This window comes from Balaenoptera borealis, assembly GCF_965194805.1.
Source record: "Balaenoptera borealis genome assembly, chromosome: X".
In the NCBI taxonomy this organism is placed as follows: domain Eukaryota; kingdom Metazoa; phylum Chordata; class Mammalia; order Artiodactyla; family Balaenopteridae; genus Balaenoptera; species Balaenoptera borealis.
The window spans coordinates 14,775,940-14,790,146 of record NC_138881.1 but is presented as its reverse complement, the minus strand read 5'-3'; the positions used below and the strand labels follow the sequence as shown (position 1 = coordinate 14,790,146).

The 14,207-nt window shown below is 41.9% G+C and overlaps 1 protein-coding gene and 2 long non-coding RNA genes across 14 annotated transcripts in view; 1 reads left to right on the top strand and 2 right to left on the bottom strand.

Annotated features, from left to right (window-relative positions):
• Positions 1–14,207, bottom strand: part of LOC309620018 — an 878,206-nt gene that overhangs the window by 414,847 nt on the left and 449,152 nt on the right. The window lies entirely within an intron of this gene.
• The window catches only part of LOC309619969, a 94,870-nt gene continuing 80,701 nt past the window's right edge, over positions 39–14,207 (top strand). For 4 of the 6 annotated variants that reach the window (XR_014239311.1, XR_014239312.1, XR_014239313.1 and 1 more), the window contains exons 1-3: positions 39–413; positions 657–745; positions 3,560–3,613. This is a non-coding gene — a long non-coding RNA (uncharacterized lncRNA). Of the gene's footprint in view, positions 439–656; positions 746–3,559; positions 3,614–14,207 lie in introns of all 6 variants that reach the window. The other 2 variants (XR_014239310.1, XR_014239315.1) reach the window with 2 other exon arrangements.
• Positions 754–14,207, bottom strand: part of NHS (NHS actin remodeling regulator) — a 345,055-nt gene continuing 331,601 nt past the window's right edge. For 6 of the 7 annotated variants that reach the window (XM_082375460.1, XM_082375461.1, XM_082375464.1 and 3 more), the window contains 4 exons: positions 12,313–12,444; positions 8,338–11,319; positions 7,912–8,038; positions 754–5,350 (listed from right to left, as the gene is read on the bottom strand). In XM_082375460.1, coding sequence (XP_082231586.1) covers positions 4,741–5,350; positions 7,912–8,038; positions 8,338–11,319; positions 12,313–12,444 — 3,851 coding nt within the window. In that variant the 3' untranslated portion in view covers positions 754–4,740. Of the gene's footprint in view, positions 5,351–6,620; positions 8,039–8,337; positions 11,320–12,312; positions 12,445–14,207 lie in introns of all 7 variants that reach the window. The other variant, XR_014239253.1, reaches the window with a different exon arrangement.

The following is a 14,207-nucleotide window of genomic DNA, read 5'->3' as shown; positions in this document are numbered from 1 at the left end:
CCCACGGAAGCTGAGGCGCAACACTCGTGCCAGTGAGCACCCGCGTACTTAGGTTCCCACGTGCGCAGCCGGCCGCTGACCAATCAGCGGCCGCTACAAGACAACGCCTGGGCCGTCAGCCGACCAATCCAGCGGACCTCAGAGCCGTCGCAGGGGGGCGGGCATTGCTAGAGCGACTGCCAAGGGGAGAGGCTCTGGTTCCCTCTGCGCGGCCGCAGTTCCGGCCTCCGAGCCCCTGTAGCTCGGCGTTCGTTCGCGGGGGCTGGTGGGATCGGAACCCCGTGCTAGACCGAAAACACGAGCCTCTAAGGCTGAGAGGGGTTTAGTGCGGCTGCGCAGGAGCGCCGGCGCGCGCGATTCTTCCTGTGGTGGAGCGGGTTTAAGGAGGCGGCTCGCGGGGGTGAGGCGTTTAGGTGCGTGGCCTCTCCACTCTCGTTGGTTAGTTCTTGGAAGCTTTTTTTTTTTTTAAATGTAATTCCCCCTTTTCCCTCCTCCCTCTCCGTCCCTCTGTGACGCACCACAGACGTCGACATTGACTCAATCCTAGGTGTGCTCGTCAGTGCTGGAATTCGAAGGGGGAGGGAGCGGGGCTTTAGGAATTGTGGTTTGGTACATACCGGGAAAAGTTATTTTAAAAAGTTGTTATCTCTCCACAGGGTGAGGTAACACAGACCTTGGAGCCAGATTTGCTGGGTTTGTACCCCAGCCCCAACAGTTAAGCGCTCTATGGCTTTGGGCAACTCAGGTAAATGGCTCTGTGCTTCAGTTTCCCCATCCGTAAAATGGGCACAACGTGGGGGGGGGGTGCTTCATGAGTTAGAGTAGGCAAAGCACTTAGAACAGTATCTGGCACATAAATTTGCGTAATAAAGTGTACATGACATTACTTAGTGGCACATCGAGGTTGCGCATCTCAGGAAGGAGGCACAGTCTGAGTAATTATCAGAAGCAAAGCAGGTAACTTTAAAGTAAAGCCATAAATATTTTCCTGGCCTGGAGAGGTACAGGAAAGTATACTGGACATTGGAAATGTATTCTTTTTTCTCTCAAACACAAAGCAAGATTGGAGCCGGTTACAGAGACAGTATTCATTATTATCATTATTTTTTTTGCTCATACTTTTGCCATAGCAGTTCCCCTCCCATACGTCCAGTCTCCTATAAAACACTTGCCGTTTGTGAAACCCCAGGAGTGCAATTACATAGCAATGAAGAGAGCAGCCAGTTGTTTAATTGCAGTCACGTTTATTTGCAGTTTCTATACACACTTTCTAGGTAATCAAACTTTTCTGGTACATTTTTTTTTGAGAGGGGTTCACAATGAAACTGTCACCGTTTTTACTAAAAAATAAATACAAGACTTAAAGTGTTGCACAGCTCTAAAATATACAAAGGCTTGAATTGAATGTAAACGTTGAAAACATCTTACAAAAGAAACCGTTTTTGCAACGATTTAAAAAGTTCATATTTACAAATATTACAAAAATACAAAATGGAGGCAAGTCCATAAACCATTGTCTTTCGGCCAGCATGAACTGGTTCTAGTACCAAAAGAGCTACACTGTAACCTTCCTCATAGTTGTAAATCTTTGTCATGATCTAGTTCTCTCAGTCTGCCACCACTGCAGCACATGTACTCGCTGAACTCTGGCAAAGAGCAAACTGTGTTTTGTTTGCTGCAACCAGTCTATGTCCTCTACTTAGCCAAAAAAAATCAAAAACTCAGGAAAAAAAAAATTTCCCCCACACAACATAGACATGTTGTATAAACAGAAAAGAAGAAAAAATTAGCATCAGTGCAAACAACAGAAGAAAAGTTTGGGTTGATGTTCCTCATAATACCTAATGTGTGTACCCTGCTTTAAGGCGGCAGTGATGTTGAAGACAGCCCTCTAAATCTTGGTCTTACGTGCTATGTTGTAAAGCCATGGAAAATTACTAAGGAATTTCTTGCTTTTTTTTTTTTTTTAAACTCAGTTTGTTACTCAATACTCTTTTGCACAGTGAATTTTAAATCCATCTCTATCTGGGTTTTTTTTTTTAAATCTATGAAATATAAAATAGAGAAACTCTGCTATAGATTTTTAGAGTAAACAAAATAAGTAAAACTATATTCTAAGGGTTAGTTCTGTGATTATTACATATAGACGGTATCTTATTGCCTCACAATTCAAGTCAGTACGTATTTTAAAATATATATAGTACCATTACTTAAATTAATGTCAATAATAAGGTGACATATTTGTTAAAGCCAATTTGTGTGTTTTCTGTTCAAGATTTAGAATCACTTTTAAAGCCTACATACCTTTCTTTATGCTTAAAAAACCCCTAACTACACAAAAGCCATACTGCAAACGAGCTGCTTTTATGAAAATTACAAAAGATCACCTATTGTGACTGGAAATGACTTTTTTTTATTGCATTTGTCTAGAAACCTTACTTTTAAAAGTTTGCCAAGTGTACTTTTCAAAGTATGAGAAAAAGTTATTCATGTTCCCATGTGGTGTCAAACCATGCTGGTTTTCTTAACTAATGGGTTCCAATGAGAAATGATGGTCCATTTTTTTCAAACCCCCAAACATTTTTCTTTTAGTAAAAAGTATAACACTTCGTGAATGTTCAAATATATGCTTTACCAGGTAGCTTATCTATCCCTGCACAAGCACACGCGTGCACACACACACACACACACACACACACACACACACACACACATTCTCCCTCCTCTACCCCGCCACCCCCAGCACCCATTTTACATACAAGGATGACAAGAAATTAAGAAACACAATTTGATAGTGAAAACAAATAGGAGAATAAACCAGACATTTTTTTTTTCTTTCCAAAGAAACAAACAAAAACCCAACAGCAATCAGATTCTGTAATTCTCACTCTGTAACATCTTAAAAAGTGTTTCTATTGAAAGATAGCATCTTCTTAGGCCAGGCTTTCTCCTTCATATTGCATGAATTAAACCAAAACCACAAACCCCCTTTCACACATCCTACTTTCCCAAATACCACTTGCATAAGCTTAAAGCCAGCTGCTTATCAATTTCTTGGTAACTCTGGTATGTTCTATCACTCTAATCACATTCTATTCTTTTATAGGCCGTATTCCTTCTTAGTTCTCTACATTCTACCTTCTCCCATTCAAAACATTCCAAGTACATAGCTGCTTATATTTCCGACATGTCATTTCAAACATTAGTATCAGTTCATTTCAAAATCACAGGTGTAAAACCCATTTGCAGATTTCAACTTGTAACTACATTTTTTTTTCAGTTTTAAGACAAGAAAATTCAAGTAATTTCAAGTAATTCAGCTTGTTTCCCTGCCTTCATTTTATCAGAGCACTTGCCCTGACATTTCCTTTCCCACCCACCACCCTCCCCTTTTGCCATCAAGCAGATAGAGTAAAATCAGACAAAAACTCAGTTATATGTAGCATTGTGAACCAGAGCTGCTCCCCGTTCCCAGTTTAACAGTGAATATAAATAATGCATATACACATACCTATTTCCCAACTACGTTGTTCACAGTGTCATTTCTGTTAATTTTTAGGTAGCATGAATCTCATCAGCACAGAGAGAAAGCTTCACTGAAAACTCATTGCAGGTACTTACTGATAAATCCACAGCTCTGTGGCATGCTTATGTTTTATTTTCGTTCGTTAAAGAACCTGGAGCTAATTGCTAAACTGTTTAAGGAGTTTAAAGATTATAGTCCTCAGATTAGGACTGTTTATGTCCCCAGTAGTGTAATATAAACCATAACCTAAAATTAACTACTCTTTTCCCTACTCATTCTCCTTAAAGCACTCCACTGAAAAACTGAAGTTTAAAGGACACTGTCAAGTGCTGTTGTTCAGGGCTTTATGTTGAGAATGATGATTTCTCTCACTGATTTTTTTTTTTTAAAAATCAAAAGCATGCTTTTCATTCTGTCCAAGTTGCCACATGGCACATCACAGCCACGTGTTACCAGTAGTTTGTTTGGTGCTGCAGTTTGTCACAAAAATGGTTAAGTCTGAATTCATTATTTTAAATTAATCACATTTCACTACATGACCTCGAGATTTCCTTTATTTCACCAGTTTAAAATTCATATTTTGAGGTTTATCACTCAGAAATCATATTGGTGGACATTTAAATATGGTATTTGATACGAAAATGGTATTCACAGAATACAGTTATTACACTTTATTTGTTGTGTTCTATAAGCAGTTGGTGTGTGGTAGATAATTGGCCACATGTCCACTCGTCATCCATAAATCTATTTACACATTTTTATCAAAAATATGGTATTTACATGTGTGTAGTTCTTCTAAATTTTGCTTTAGTTCATTTTAATGTAAAAATATACCAAACCTCCAGAGTATTTCATCTTCTTAAGAATTATGACAGTGAGGGCTTTGTTTTCTGAATAGGCAGCTCTGGGAAAACTTTTTCTAGGTTTCATGAAAAGCAGACATTTTCAAATTCTCTATTATCAAAAGGAATGAGATTGGGTAAATCAAACTACCCTAAAGAAAAATATGAAAGACAGTGCAGCTACTTAAAAATATGGAAAATAATCAAGAAAGACCAAACCACCTTCCGTTTCCCCAGCAAATATTTAGGAACTCGTTGGTAAGCGTGATGGTACCCCACCATGTGCTGACTTCTCCCCAGTCTTCCATTCTGTTCCTCCATCCTCATATGACTAAGGTTTTGGCCTTTGACAGCCAGCCTGGCATGGGCCACCTATGTTGAGCTCTGGGAGGATCGGTCATCATGTGGGCTCCCATCAGAATTTTCTGTCTCGCCTTCGGAGATGGCCTGCATGGGCGCATTATACAGCCTGCAACGGACACTGTAGCGGCTGCTGCTGGCCGCAGGGGGAGCCCGGGAACGTCCAACCCTTGCCGATGCCGGGGTGGCAAAGTTCTTTGAGGAGAACCCTTCTGCATTAACCCGTGGGGAGCATGGAGAGAGGGGGGACAGCGCTTCAGTTCCCGGTGCCCCCTGATGGGCCTCATGGGTGCTTTGGGGGGACTCGGCTGTGAGTTCCCCAGGAGGTTTGGGCAGGATGGGACTCTTCAGGATCTCAGTAGCAGACATACGGTAACTGGAATCCGAGCGACTGCCTTTCTTGAGGAGTAATAGCTTAAACTCTTCATTCGATGTGTTGGACTTTTTGGCATTTCGGTAGATGAGGCCAGGAGACCTCTGGCTGTTTGGGGTGGTCACATTGCTGTTGGTTGAGGTGACAGAACCAGCACTGTTGCTGCTACTGCTGCCCAGGGAAGCTCTAGATTTACTTCGAACAGACATGTCCCCAGAATCTTTTCTTCCAAGTACTTTCCTCTTGGACCTTTTAAGAAAAGGAACAATCTCAGTCCACATACACTTTAATGAAACTAAAAGTGTTACGTCACACTCAGGCATCTCCTTAAAGAGCGGTTGTGTACCCTGTCTGATGGGATACTAAGCATTAGGGCTGTAGGGGTGAGGATTAAGATACATTGCTTGCCCTCGTGGCGCTCACAGCCTGAGGGAAATTCTCCAATAACCAGTGGACATGAATCAGGTTTTGGAAATGACCATTTCACATAATGACTAATGTGGAGGCTAGAGGTTCTAGGGGAGGACTTAACTGGGAAGTTTCACAAGAGTACAAGAAAATACTGCTCTCTGACTCTTGGTTAGAGTGTAGGTGGTGAAGCACTGTCACTTTTATTCAACCTGTCTCTGCAATACAGATGAAATCCTCTGATGCCTGGGATTGGCTTCCAGTGAATACCAGGAGAGCAAAGTGGAAGGTGTGGATGGGACAGGACTGGCCATAGGCTGATGGTTAATAGGCTTGGGTGATGGATATGTCTGTGTGTGTGTTTGGCTGGGGGTGGGGGCAGGCAGTGGTGCGGTATACTATTCTGTCTACTCTTAAAATTCCTCCATATAAAGAAATTTCTTACATGACGTCTTGAATAAGTCAGTCCATTTTGGCTGCAGATACCATTTGCCATAGCTGCCCAGGAATATCTGTCTACAGTGTATTAATCAGTAAGCCAACTTTCTGGAGGAGCTGGAAACCTAGACCACCTCTGGAGCTCTTAAAGCTCTGTGCACTATAAACTCTCAAGAAAAGAAAATTTTTATTGTCACTGTGCTGCACATAAATAAATAAGCAAACAAATTCTGCATAAATGTAAATCTAAGATTACCAAACTCTGTAAGTCTACCAAACCTAGGCACCCATCCATCATTATTATATTATTTCTTTTGATAAATAAACAGGCATAAATTTCGTGAACTTAGTCACTGAGTCAGCATGACTCAGTTCATTGCTACGTACTGGCAGCATGCTTTCTCACCCATCTAAAAACCTGTAGGTTAGAGAAAATGTCAGCTTTGCAATTGGACACCAGCCTGATTTTGGTTCACTGAAAGCTTTGTGGTTGCTATCTTGTGTATGCCAGTGTCTGGCACTCTAATAGGGTAGGGATTTCAAACTAATGTCTGCTTTTAGCATCTACCATATTCTAGACACAAACATGATATCTTATCATCAAAACTGAACATGTGAGCTCTAGGTATCCCCATTTACAGCAAGGGAAATAGGTACACAGGTTGTAACTGACTCAAGACTGGACAGGAAGTGGCAGCATTGGGATTCAATTCCAGGTCTTTCTGACTCGACTCCTTACATTCTGTCCACTCTTCACGACACTAGCATTTGGTTCTTTAACTTCACAGCATTTAATAACTTGTCCTAAGGTTGGGGATAAAAGGGGGTGAGGAGAATATAGTCAGGGACAAAGAAAAATAATGATTCTTCACTCTCCGAGTGGAGAGGTGAGCCTGCTAAGGTCTACACAGAACGTGTTTGTGATTGGCTCCTTTAAAAAAACAGTTGTCGAAGGGCAGTGCTCCTTCTTTATGAGAGAACCACATCAACAGAAAACACAAGTTCCCCTAAAAAGTAGGATCCTGGGAAAAACAGTGGTAAGCTGCTTGTGAAGAGCTTGCTTCAAAGAGTATAACTTCATGAGGTAGACAAGACAGTCCCCAAGCTTTGTCCCTTGGGAGTCGCATCTAGGTCACCAAGGCCTAGTGAAGTAGGCAGTGGCAGCTGCGAAAGGAGTAGCCACGTTATGACTGGATAGCTGAGTCTGATACGGGTTCAGTTTCCAAGGGCTAGTTCCTGTTTCGTTCTTCGGTCACAGTTTGTAAGGAGTATTCTTGCAAATAGGGGCCTTGATCACAGGGGTCCAGGGGGCAGATGAGAGAATATGAATGGTCAGCATGGATGCAACACTATCCTGGAAAAGCAGCCTAGAGGACATCCCCTATTCATGGGATATGGAGCATTAAAGTTAGAGAAGGCCAGTGTTATTAAAGAAATGTAAGTTTTAGGAAGAGAGGGAAGAAAGGGAGCAGTGATTAGTTGTTGTGAGCTATGAAATGGGCAGGTTTATATACTGTTTTGTCTCAAACTTGGGGCTGTGTTTAGTGAGTCACCTTATATTTATCTCTGCTAGTGTAGGATTATAGCTTTGAGCATGTGTTTTTAGGTTAAGGAATTATTTAAATGTCAGAGATTACACTAGAGTTTGAGCTTTCGCCCTTGAGTTACTTGACCACAAATTGTTTTCAAATTAAAAACTTGTTTCAGAATGTCTTTCCTAGGGAAAAAAATCAGCTACCCTCAGCAGTTCTTAGGAAAGTCTCTCAATTGAGGTCTACCTAACTGTATATGAGGCCACATATTTCCCAACTTGAATATAAGTCTATCAATTTGATTTGGAAAAATAATTTTTCTTTGCTTGCTTATGTTTTTTGCTGAATGTATTACAAGTACCCAAGGCTCTTCCATATTTGCGTTTGATGAGAAGCACGTAAGAAGCAGAACCTTTGGTATTGTTGCCTCACCTGTGAATGACTGCAAATAAATCCTCCGTTGTTCGAGGTTTATTTGGAGACACAAACACACTTTCTGCTTCAGCCTGAGAGTCTTCACTTAGTGGTGAAATCACAGAGTCATCACTCGGTGACGATTCTTAAATTAAGAACAAAAGCATCTTTAGGAAGAAGTCACCCAGCACGCTGCTGGGCTTCACTGACTCAGGGAACAACTAAGCAACAGTTACCTGACCGCCATTTTTAAAATGAAGGAGCTATCTGGCACACTTAGTCCCTCCATGATAAAAGCTTTTATCTTAATTGTTTTAATAAGCGAAAAGAAGGAGGGAAGCCAATACCCAGGGCTGTACTGTATTATGGGGAAGGTAAGAAAGAAAAACTTCAGGAAGTGCCACGAGACACCTTCCCATTGTGACAAAGGTGTCAACAACTGACCTTTCAGTGAAACCTCATCCACACTTCCTTGGGTCTCCTCTGCTCCGCTGTTATCAGAGGCACTTTTGGCTGAAATACCTGAAGCAATATTTTCCTGCTCAGAACATTTTTCAGGGCATGGATTTACGGTTGATATCTCTGCTTCATAGCTGATATTCCCAGGCACTTTGTCATGGTGGCGGCTCATCCCAAGTTGATGCTTAAGTTGATTGTTTATGTCTGTGACTCTAGTTGGTGAGTTTGACTGAGATGTGAGCACGTCCACAGACTCAGGGTGTGCAGCTTCCTCCTGGTCTGCAGAAGATGCCTTCTGGACCTGCGCTAGGGCTCCATCTGGACCAGCTCCACATTGTAGTATTTTACCATCCAAATCATTTGGGCGAGCAGCAGAGACCCTCTGAAATCCTTCTGGGGAAAAGTCACAACTTTTACTTGGTGTGTTTTCTGGAATAGGCTCACTCTCCATATGTATTTGGTCTTTTGTGACACTTGAATCTAGAAGATTGGTACCAGCTGAGGTTACTGTTTCTGGATCACAATGATTCTTCACATCAAAAGAATGGTTTTTTTCTAATTGTAGTTTATCTGGTTCCATCTCAACTGCAGAGGGGTCTAAAAAGGACAATATGGTGTCTTCAGTGGAGTACTGACGTGATAGTGATTTCTTAGTCATATGTGGCCTAATCTTACCTGGAGACAGGGCAGCCATGGTGAGAGTGCTTTCCTCTAAGTAGGGGAGATTTGTATTGTTGCCTTCTTTTTGCTTAACTTCTTCAGACCTACTGATGGACCTAAGGTTAACAGATTTCAGGACTGTTGGTGTAATTGCAAGAGACGGTGGAGGATTTGACCTCAGTGTTTCTCCTACTGCGTTTTGCTTATTATGACTGAAAACATGCAATGGGTGACGGTGGTGGAATGGTTTATTTAAGACATTATGAAGAGCACTTAGGTCAAGATGGGTAGGAGGTATAATTGGAAGTTCAAGGTCTTTACCCAGTGATAGAACTCCATCTTTTAAAGAGGGTTGCTGTAGTGAGGATTTCCTTTCTGGGACTTTTGGTTTTCTTTTGCTACCTCCAGGAGACAATGGGCCAGAAAAGAAAGCTGTAGGGAAAGAGGACGTTGGCGTTTCAGACTGGCTTGAGTAGCCGCTTGATGGAGATGCCAAGCCAGCCAGCTTTTCTGGTGAAGCCAGTTTAAACTCATTGTCAACAGAAGGAAGGGAGGGGGTGGTGGCTCTAGATTCTGACTGGGATGTTTGGGATTCAGAGCTCTCTGGAGATTTGATGCATTCGATAACTGTGGTACCCGTAGCAGTGCTTGAATTAGATAAAGATCTGTAAGGATCATTTGTTTTCAAGTCATTTAGAAGCCAGAGGTCTGCATAGTGAGTTGATTCAGCACCTTCATCTTTGAATGGTGGAACATCTGGAGTGTCTAACTGAGGTTCCTTAATGCCATGTTCACTCTGGTTCATCCAAGAAGGTTCCTGCTTGGTGGGCAGATTGGCATTTTCCATTCGAGAAGGCGTGTTGGAGAAATCAAGAGGCAGCTTCATTTCCCTGGAACTGTGAGGCAGGAGCTGGCCACTGCTTATCTTTTGTTCTTTCTTCTCAGAAATGTCTGCATTTCCATCAGACTTCCTCAATGATGAGCTACGTTTAGGTGGAGTCGGCTTTGCCTTTGGTTTCCTGAAAGAGATGCTTGGTCTCCCCTGTCTCCTGTGGTCTAAGTAGTCCTGCCAGGCACAGTCTGGAAGAGTAGGAGGAACCCCGACACCCTGGCCATTCTCTGGGCCCAGGGCTGCATAGTGACAGACATAACTCTTACTACCTTTGAGACCACAGTCAAAATGCATGGAGGTGTAGTATCCCTCTGTGTCCACCGAAAAGTGAGAGCTAGTGTCTGCTTTGTCCGATGGAGACTTTTCCAGAAAGCTGTCATAAGTGGCCATGCTTGTGAAGCTTGGGCAGCCCAGGCTGTCTGCCTTGGGACGCTCAGGACTAAAATCCTGGCGGCAGGAGGCATCGTGATGGTGGTGTAGGTAATTCCACTCGCTGTCACTCGTGTTGCTATTGTTGGGGTCATCCAACAGATCTGCCACAGTGGAGGTAAAGGAGTTTGCTCGGTGGCCCCTCACTTTATCCAGGTGGTCGTTGTACTGCTCTGTCACGAAGACACTGGCGTCCTCATTAGCATGAGGGGCTGTGTTTAGTGACAGCTCCGAGTCACAGTGTGAAGAGCCAGTGAGGGGAGGAGAAGCTGCAGGAGGGATCGTCTCTGAGGTCTGTGAGGGGCATGTGGAGCTGCTCCCACTCCAGTTGCCACTGGACGACTGGTGGTCATCTTTCTGGTCCATGTGGCTGCTGAGGAGGACGCCAGCCGTGGAGATGCAGTGGATGGGGCTCCCGAAGGTGTCCGAGTTGGAGGAGATGTCACAGCTGCCAGAGTCGGCAGCCATCCGGGACAGACGTGACCTCCCTCTCTCACTTAACTTGTGCTGGGGGCTGTGAAGATGTTGAGAACAGGCCAGGCTCAAAGTAGGCTGGTGCTCCTGCGCACTCGGGCTGCTGGGGGCCTCGCTGCAATCGTTAAGGGTTCTTTCTTGGTCTCCCACGAAAGGCTCCCCCTCTTCATATGCTGAGGGTTTAGCACCAACTTTGGGCTCAGCATCCCCACCTCTATTGCCCTCCCTGGGAAGGCTCCGAGATCTCGTGCGGCTGCTCACTGCAGGAGTAAACATGGTGTCGCCTTTGTCTGCCAATGCAGAAATGTTGCCAGCAGAATGAGAAAGGGAAGCTGCAATGCTTTGACCCCTCTGAGCTCTGATTCTCCTTCTGGATGGAGCAGCGATCAGAATATCCTCAGTTTGGCACTCCGAGTCCCTGGTTCCAGACCTCCTATTGACAGCGTTGGAAGGATCTGGATTTGTGTGCACAATCACATTCCTTTCCCTGGCCACGGGCGATTCATCAGAATCTAGGGCACATGGAAAGCACAGTGAGATACTTCATACATCAGCAGATGAACAGACATTCTGAGAGATGCCCACAATTCTGGGTGCCGGCATGTTGGAGCTTTTTCTTACAGAAAAAAAAATCAGCATATAAAATTAGGAGCAAGTTAAAATGCTTTGGGCGGTCTCTCTCTGTCCCTTTCCCTCTCTGACTCTCTGTCTCTCTCTCTTTGTATATATACACAAATACACACACACTATATGTATGTATGTATGTATACTAAGAGAAGATAAGCTCTTAGATGTTTCGTGAATTCTCTCTCTCTTCACGATCAAATTACTTTGCCCCAATAAGTGTCTACTATTTTTTTTTTAACCAAAATACATCTTATTTTCTTGGCCACTATACACTTTTATTTCTCAGTATAAACATAATGAAATAAAAATCATAGAATTCATTATATGAAGTAAAAATCTTAATTACAAGAAATGCTATGATAATAATAATTTTAAAAACCATAGGAAGAGATATCTTAAACACATTGAACAGAAAAAATAGAAAAAATGTCACCAAGGGTATCATATTATGAATAGTCAATATTTAATTGAGTGTGCTTAAAGTTTACCTTTTAAAATAATTAATGCCATAAAAGTATATCTCTCTCCAGATAAATGTATATTTCTCTAAAAGAATCTTTCATTGAATCTTGTTAATTTTTACTTAATTTCCGCCTTAATAATACTTTTAAAAAATAGCAAAATATTATATTTCAGCCATAAAATCTGAATGTATATGGCTAAATCCATAAGGTCAAGCCTTCACAGTCAAGAATGGAGATTTAAAAAGTAATACCACCTGGCTTACTGAACACAAAACAAGTACACATCATTTCAAAACCTCTACGAGTTACAACGTTGACTGTTTTTAAGGAAGCTGGTTAAAGGCTGGCTTCCATTTCGTCTCCTTATAATCGGCACCCGACAGAATGTTAACCATTAATAGTTTTATACCACACCTATTTCTTGTTGGACTCTTCTGGGGATACCCGAGATGGTTTTCCTCCTTCTCAGTTTTCGTCTCCGCTGTAGTACGGATTGTGAATGAACAAGAGAGCAGCGTATACTAGCCTCTCTGTCAAAACCAACTCCTGCAACCCACAAATAGGTCTCATTAGCCTTTAGAAATGGCAAACAAATTTTCATTTGCTTGGAACACAGTGATATTTACTGATTGGAACTAAAGGAAGAGTTTGGATTAAGCCTGTGAACAAATATAAGGGAGCCCTTATTCAGCTCTTATTTAAATTATGCTGCAGTACATTAAGCTTTACTTCTAAATGCAGCTCTCCACAACAGCTTGCACTGCCAAAAGTAACAAGCAAAGAAGGAAAATCAAAAGAAAGAGGAGAGAAAAATAACATCAAAGAATCACTCTCACACAGAAACGGCTCCTTAAGGACTTACAACCTTTAGTTACTGCTATTTGCTGGTCTCTTTCTGGGCTCTCTGAAGCTGATATCTTTGCATAGTAGATACATAGCCAAGATGTTAACCTGAATTAGTTCAGCTAACATATCCTGACCCATTTCTGCATTAAAAGTGTCATTGTGAGGGTTTTTTTCCACTCTGCACTCTGCCCAAGCCCTACACACACACACACACTCTCTCTCTCTCTCTCTCTCTCTCTCTCTCTCTCTCTCTGGAAACAACAGCCTAGAGATGTGTTTTTTGTTTTTTTTCCCACACATACACACTGTATTTTATTTTTACAAGAGATAAATAGACTGACACCAAGCATTGTACATGGATGACCACAACAAAAGCAACAATGATTGCAATTACCAAACATGAAACACACTCATACTATGTCATAATATTGACATTCAGTCCAGTAATCCTCCACTGTAACAGCTCCTTTACTTTGGAGATGTGTTTTTAAAATCATCATGTAACTGTCTACTTTCCTCTGCTGACTAAATTGGACACATTTTGGTTTAGCAGCAGTGTCTTATCAATATAAAATAAAAATAAAAGGCAGTCTTCAGTTCTTCACTTGAGTGGACCTGCCTTCTGTACCAATTGTAAGTAAAGCTGGAATTCCCAGTCTTTACAGGTGTCTGTTTTCTTTTGTAAATACACGGGGGAAACCATGATGCTTGTTAGTTTCTCTTTCCGTAATTACATTATTGACACACTACATGCAGTCCTATCAAAACTAGAATGATGAAGGAGGAGGTGAGGAACTTGAACTCCTGCCTGGCACAGGCATGTACCAGGAATTTTTCAGAGTGAGCACTGCTTCAGAAAGCCGTAAGCCAAAAGTGCTTTGGAATCTGGTTGCTTCATCATGTATCCTGATTGTTAAACATGGGGCAGGATGGCATGTTAAACTTTGGTTCAGCTATGCAGTAAAGCAGTTTGAGTTCTGCTTAGCTTTACAGTGACAACAGTTTGTAGAACTCATGTTGAAAAATCTGTGTGAGATATCATATGATGAATAATTTCAATACTATCAGAATTCATACTAATGAAATTTTCCTTTTTTAGTTCTAACCAAAGATTAAAATCCTTCCTTTTGATCATAATAATTATGTTACAGGTACAGGTATTTTGTGTCATATGGACATAATAAACAACTTTCTCATTAAAGCTCTTGAAATCAACATATAATCTAGGCTTTAGTCTGAGAGTTCCTGAAATAAAGCAGAAGGAGAGATCTTCCCTTTTCCTGAATCACAAGACCCATAATCGAAAGACTAAATTTGAAAACAAGATTTTACTTACAGTGCCATGAAGAAAGCAGGTGCTGCTAATAATCAGATGTTCCCAGAACTGAAAGTTAGTTTAAGAGGATGCCAAAATGATTCATTTTGACAGCTGAACTCCCCTAAGCCATCTCATTTAGATTACG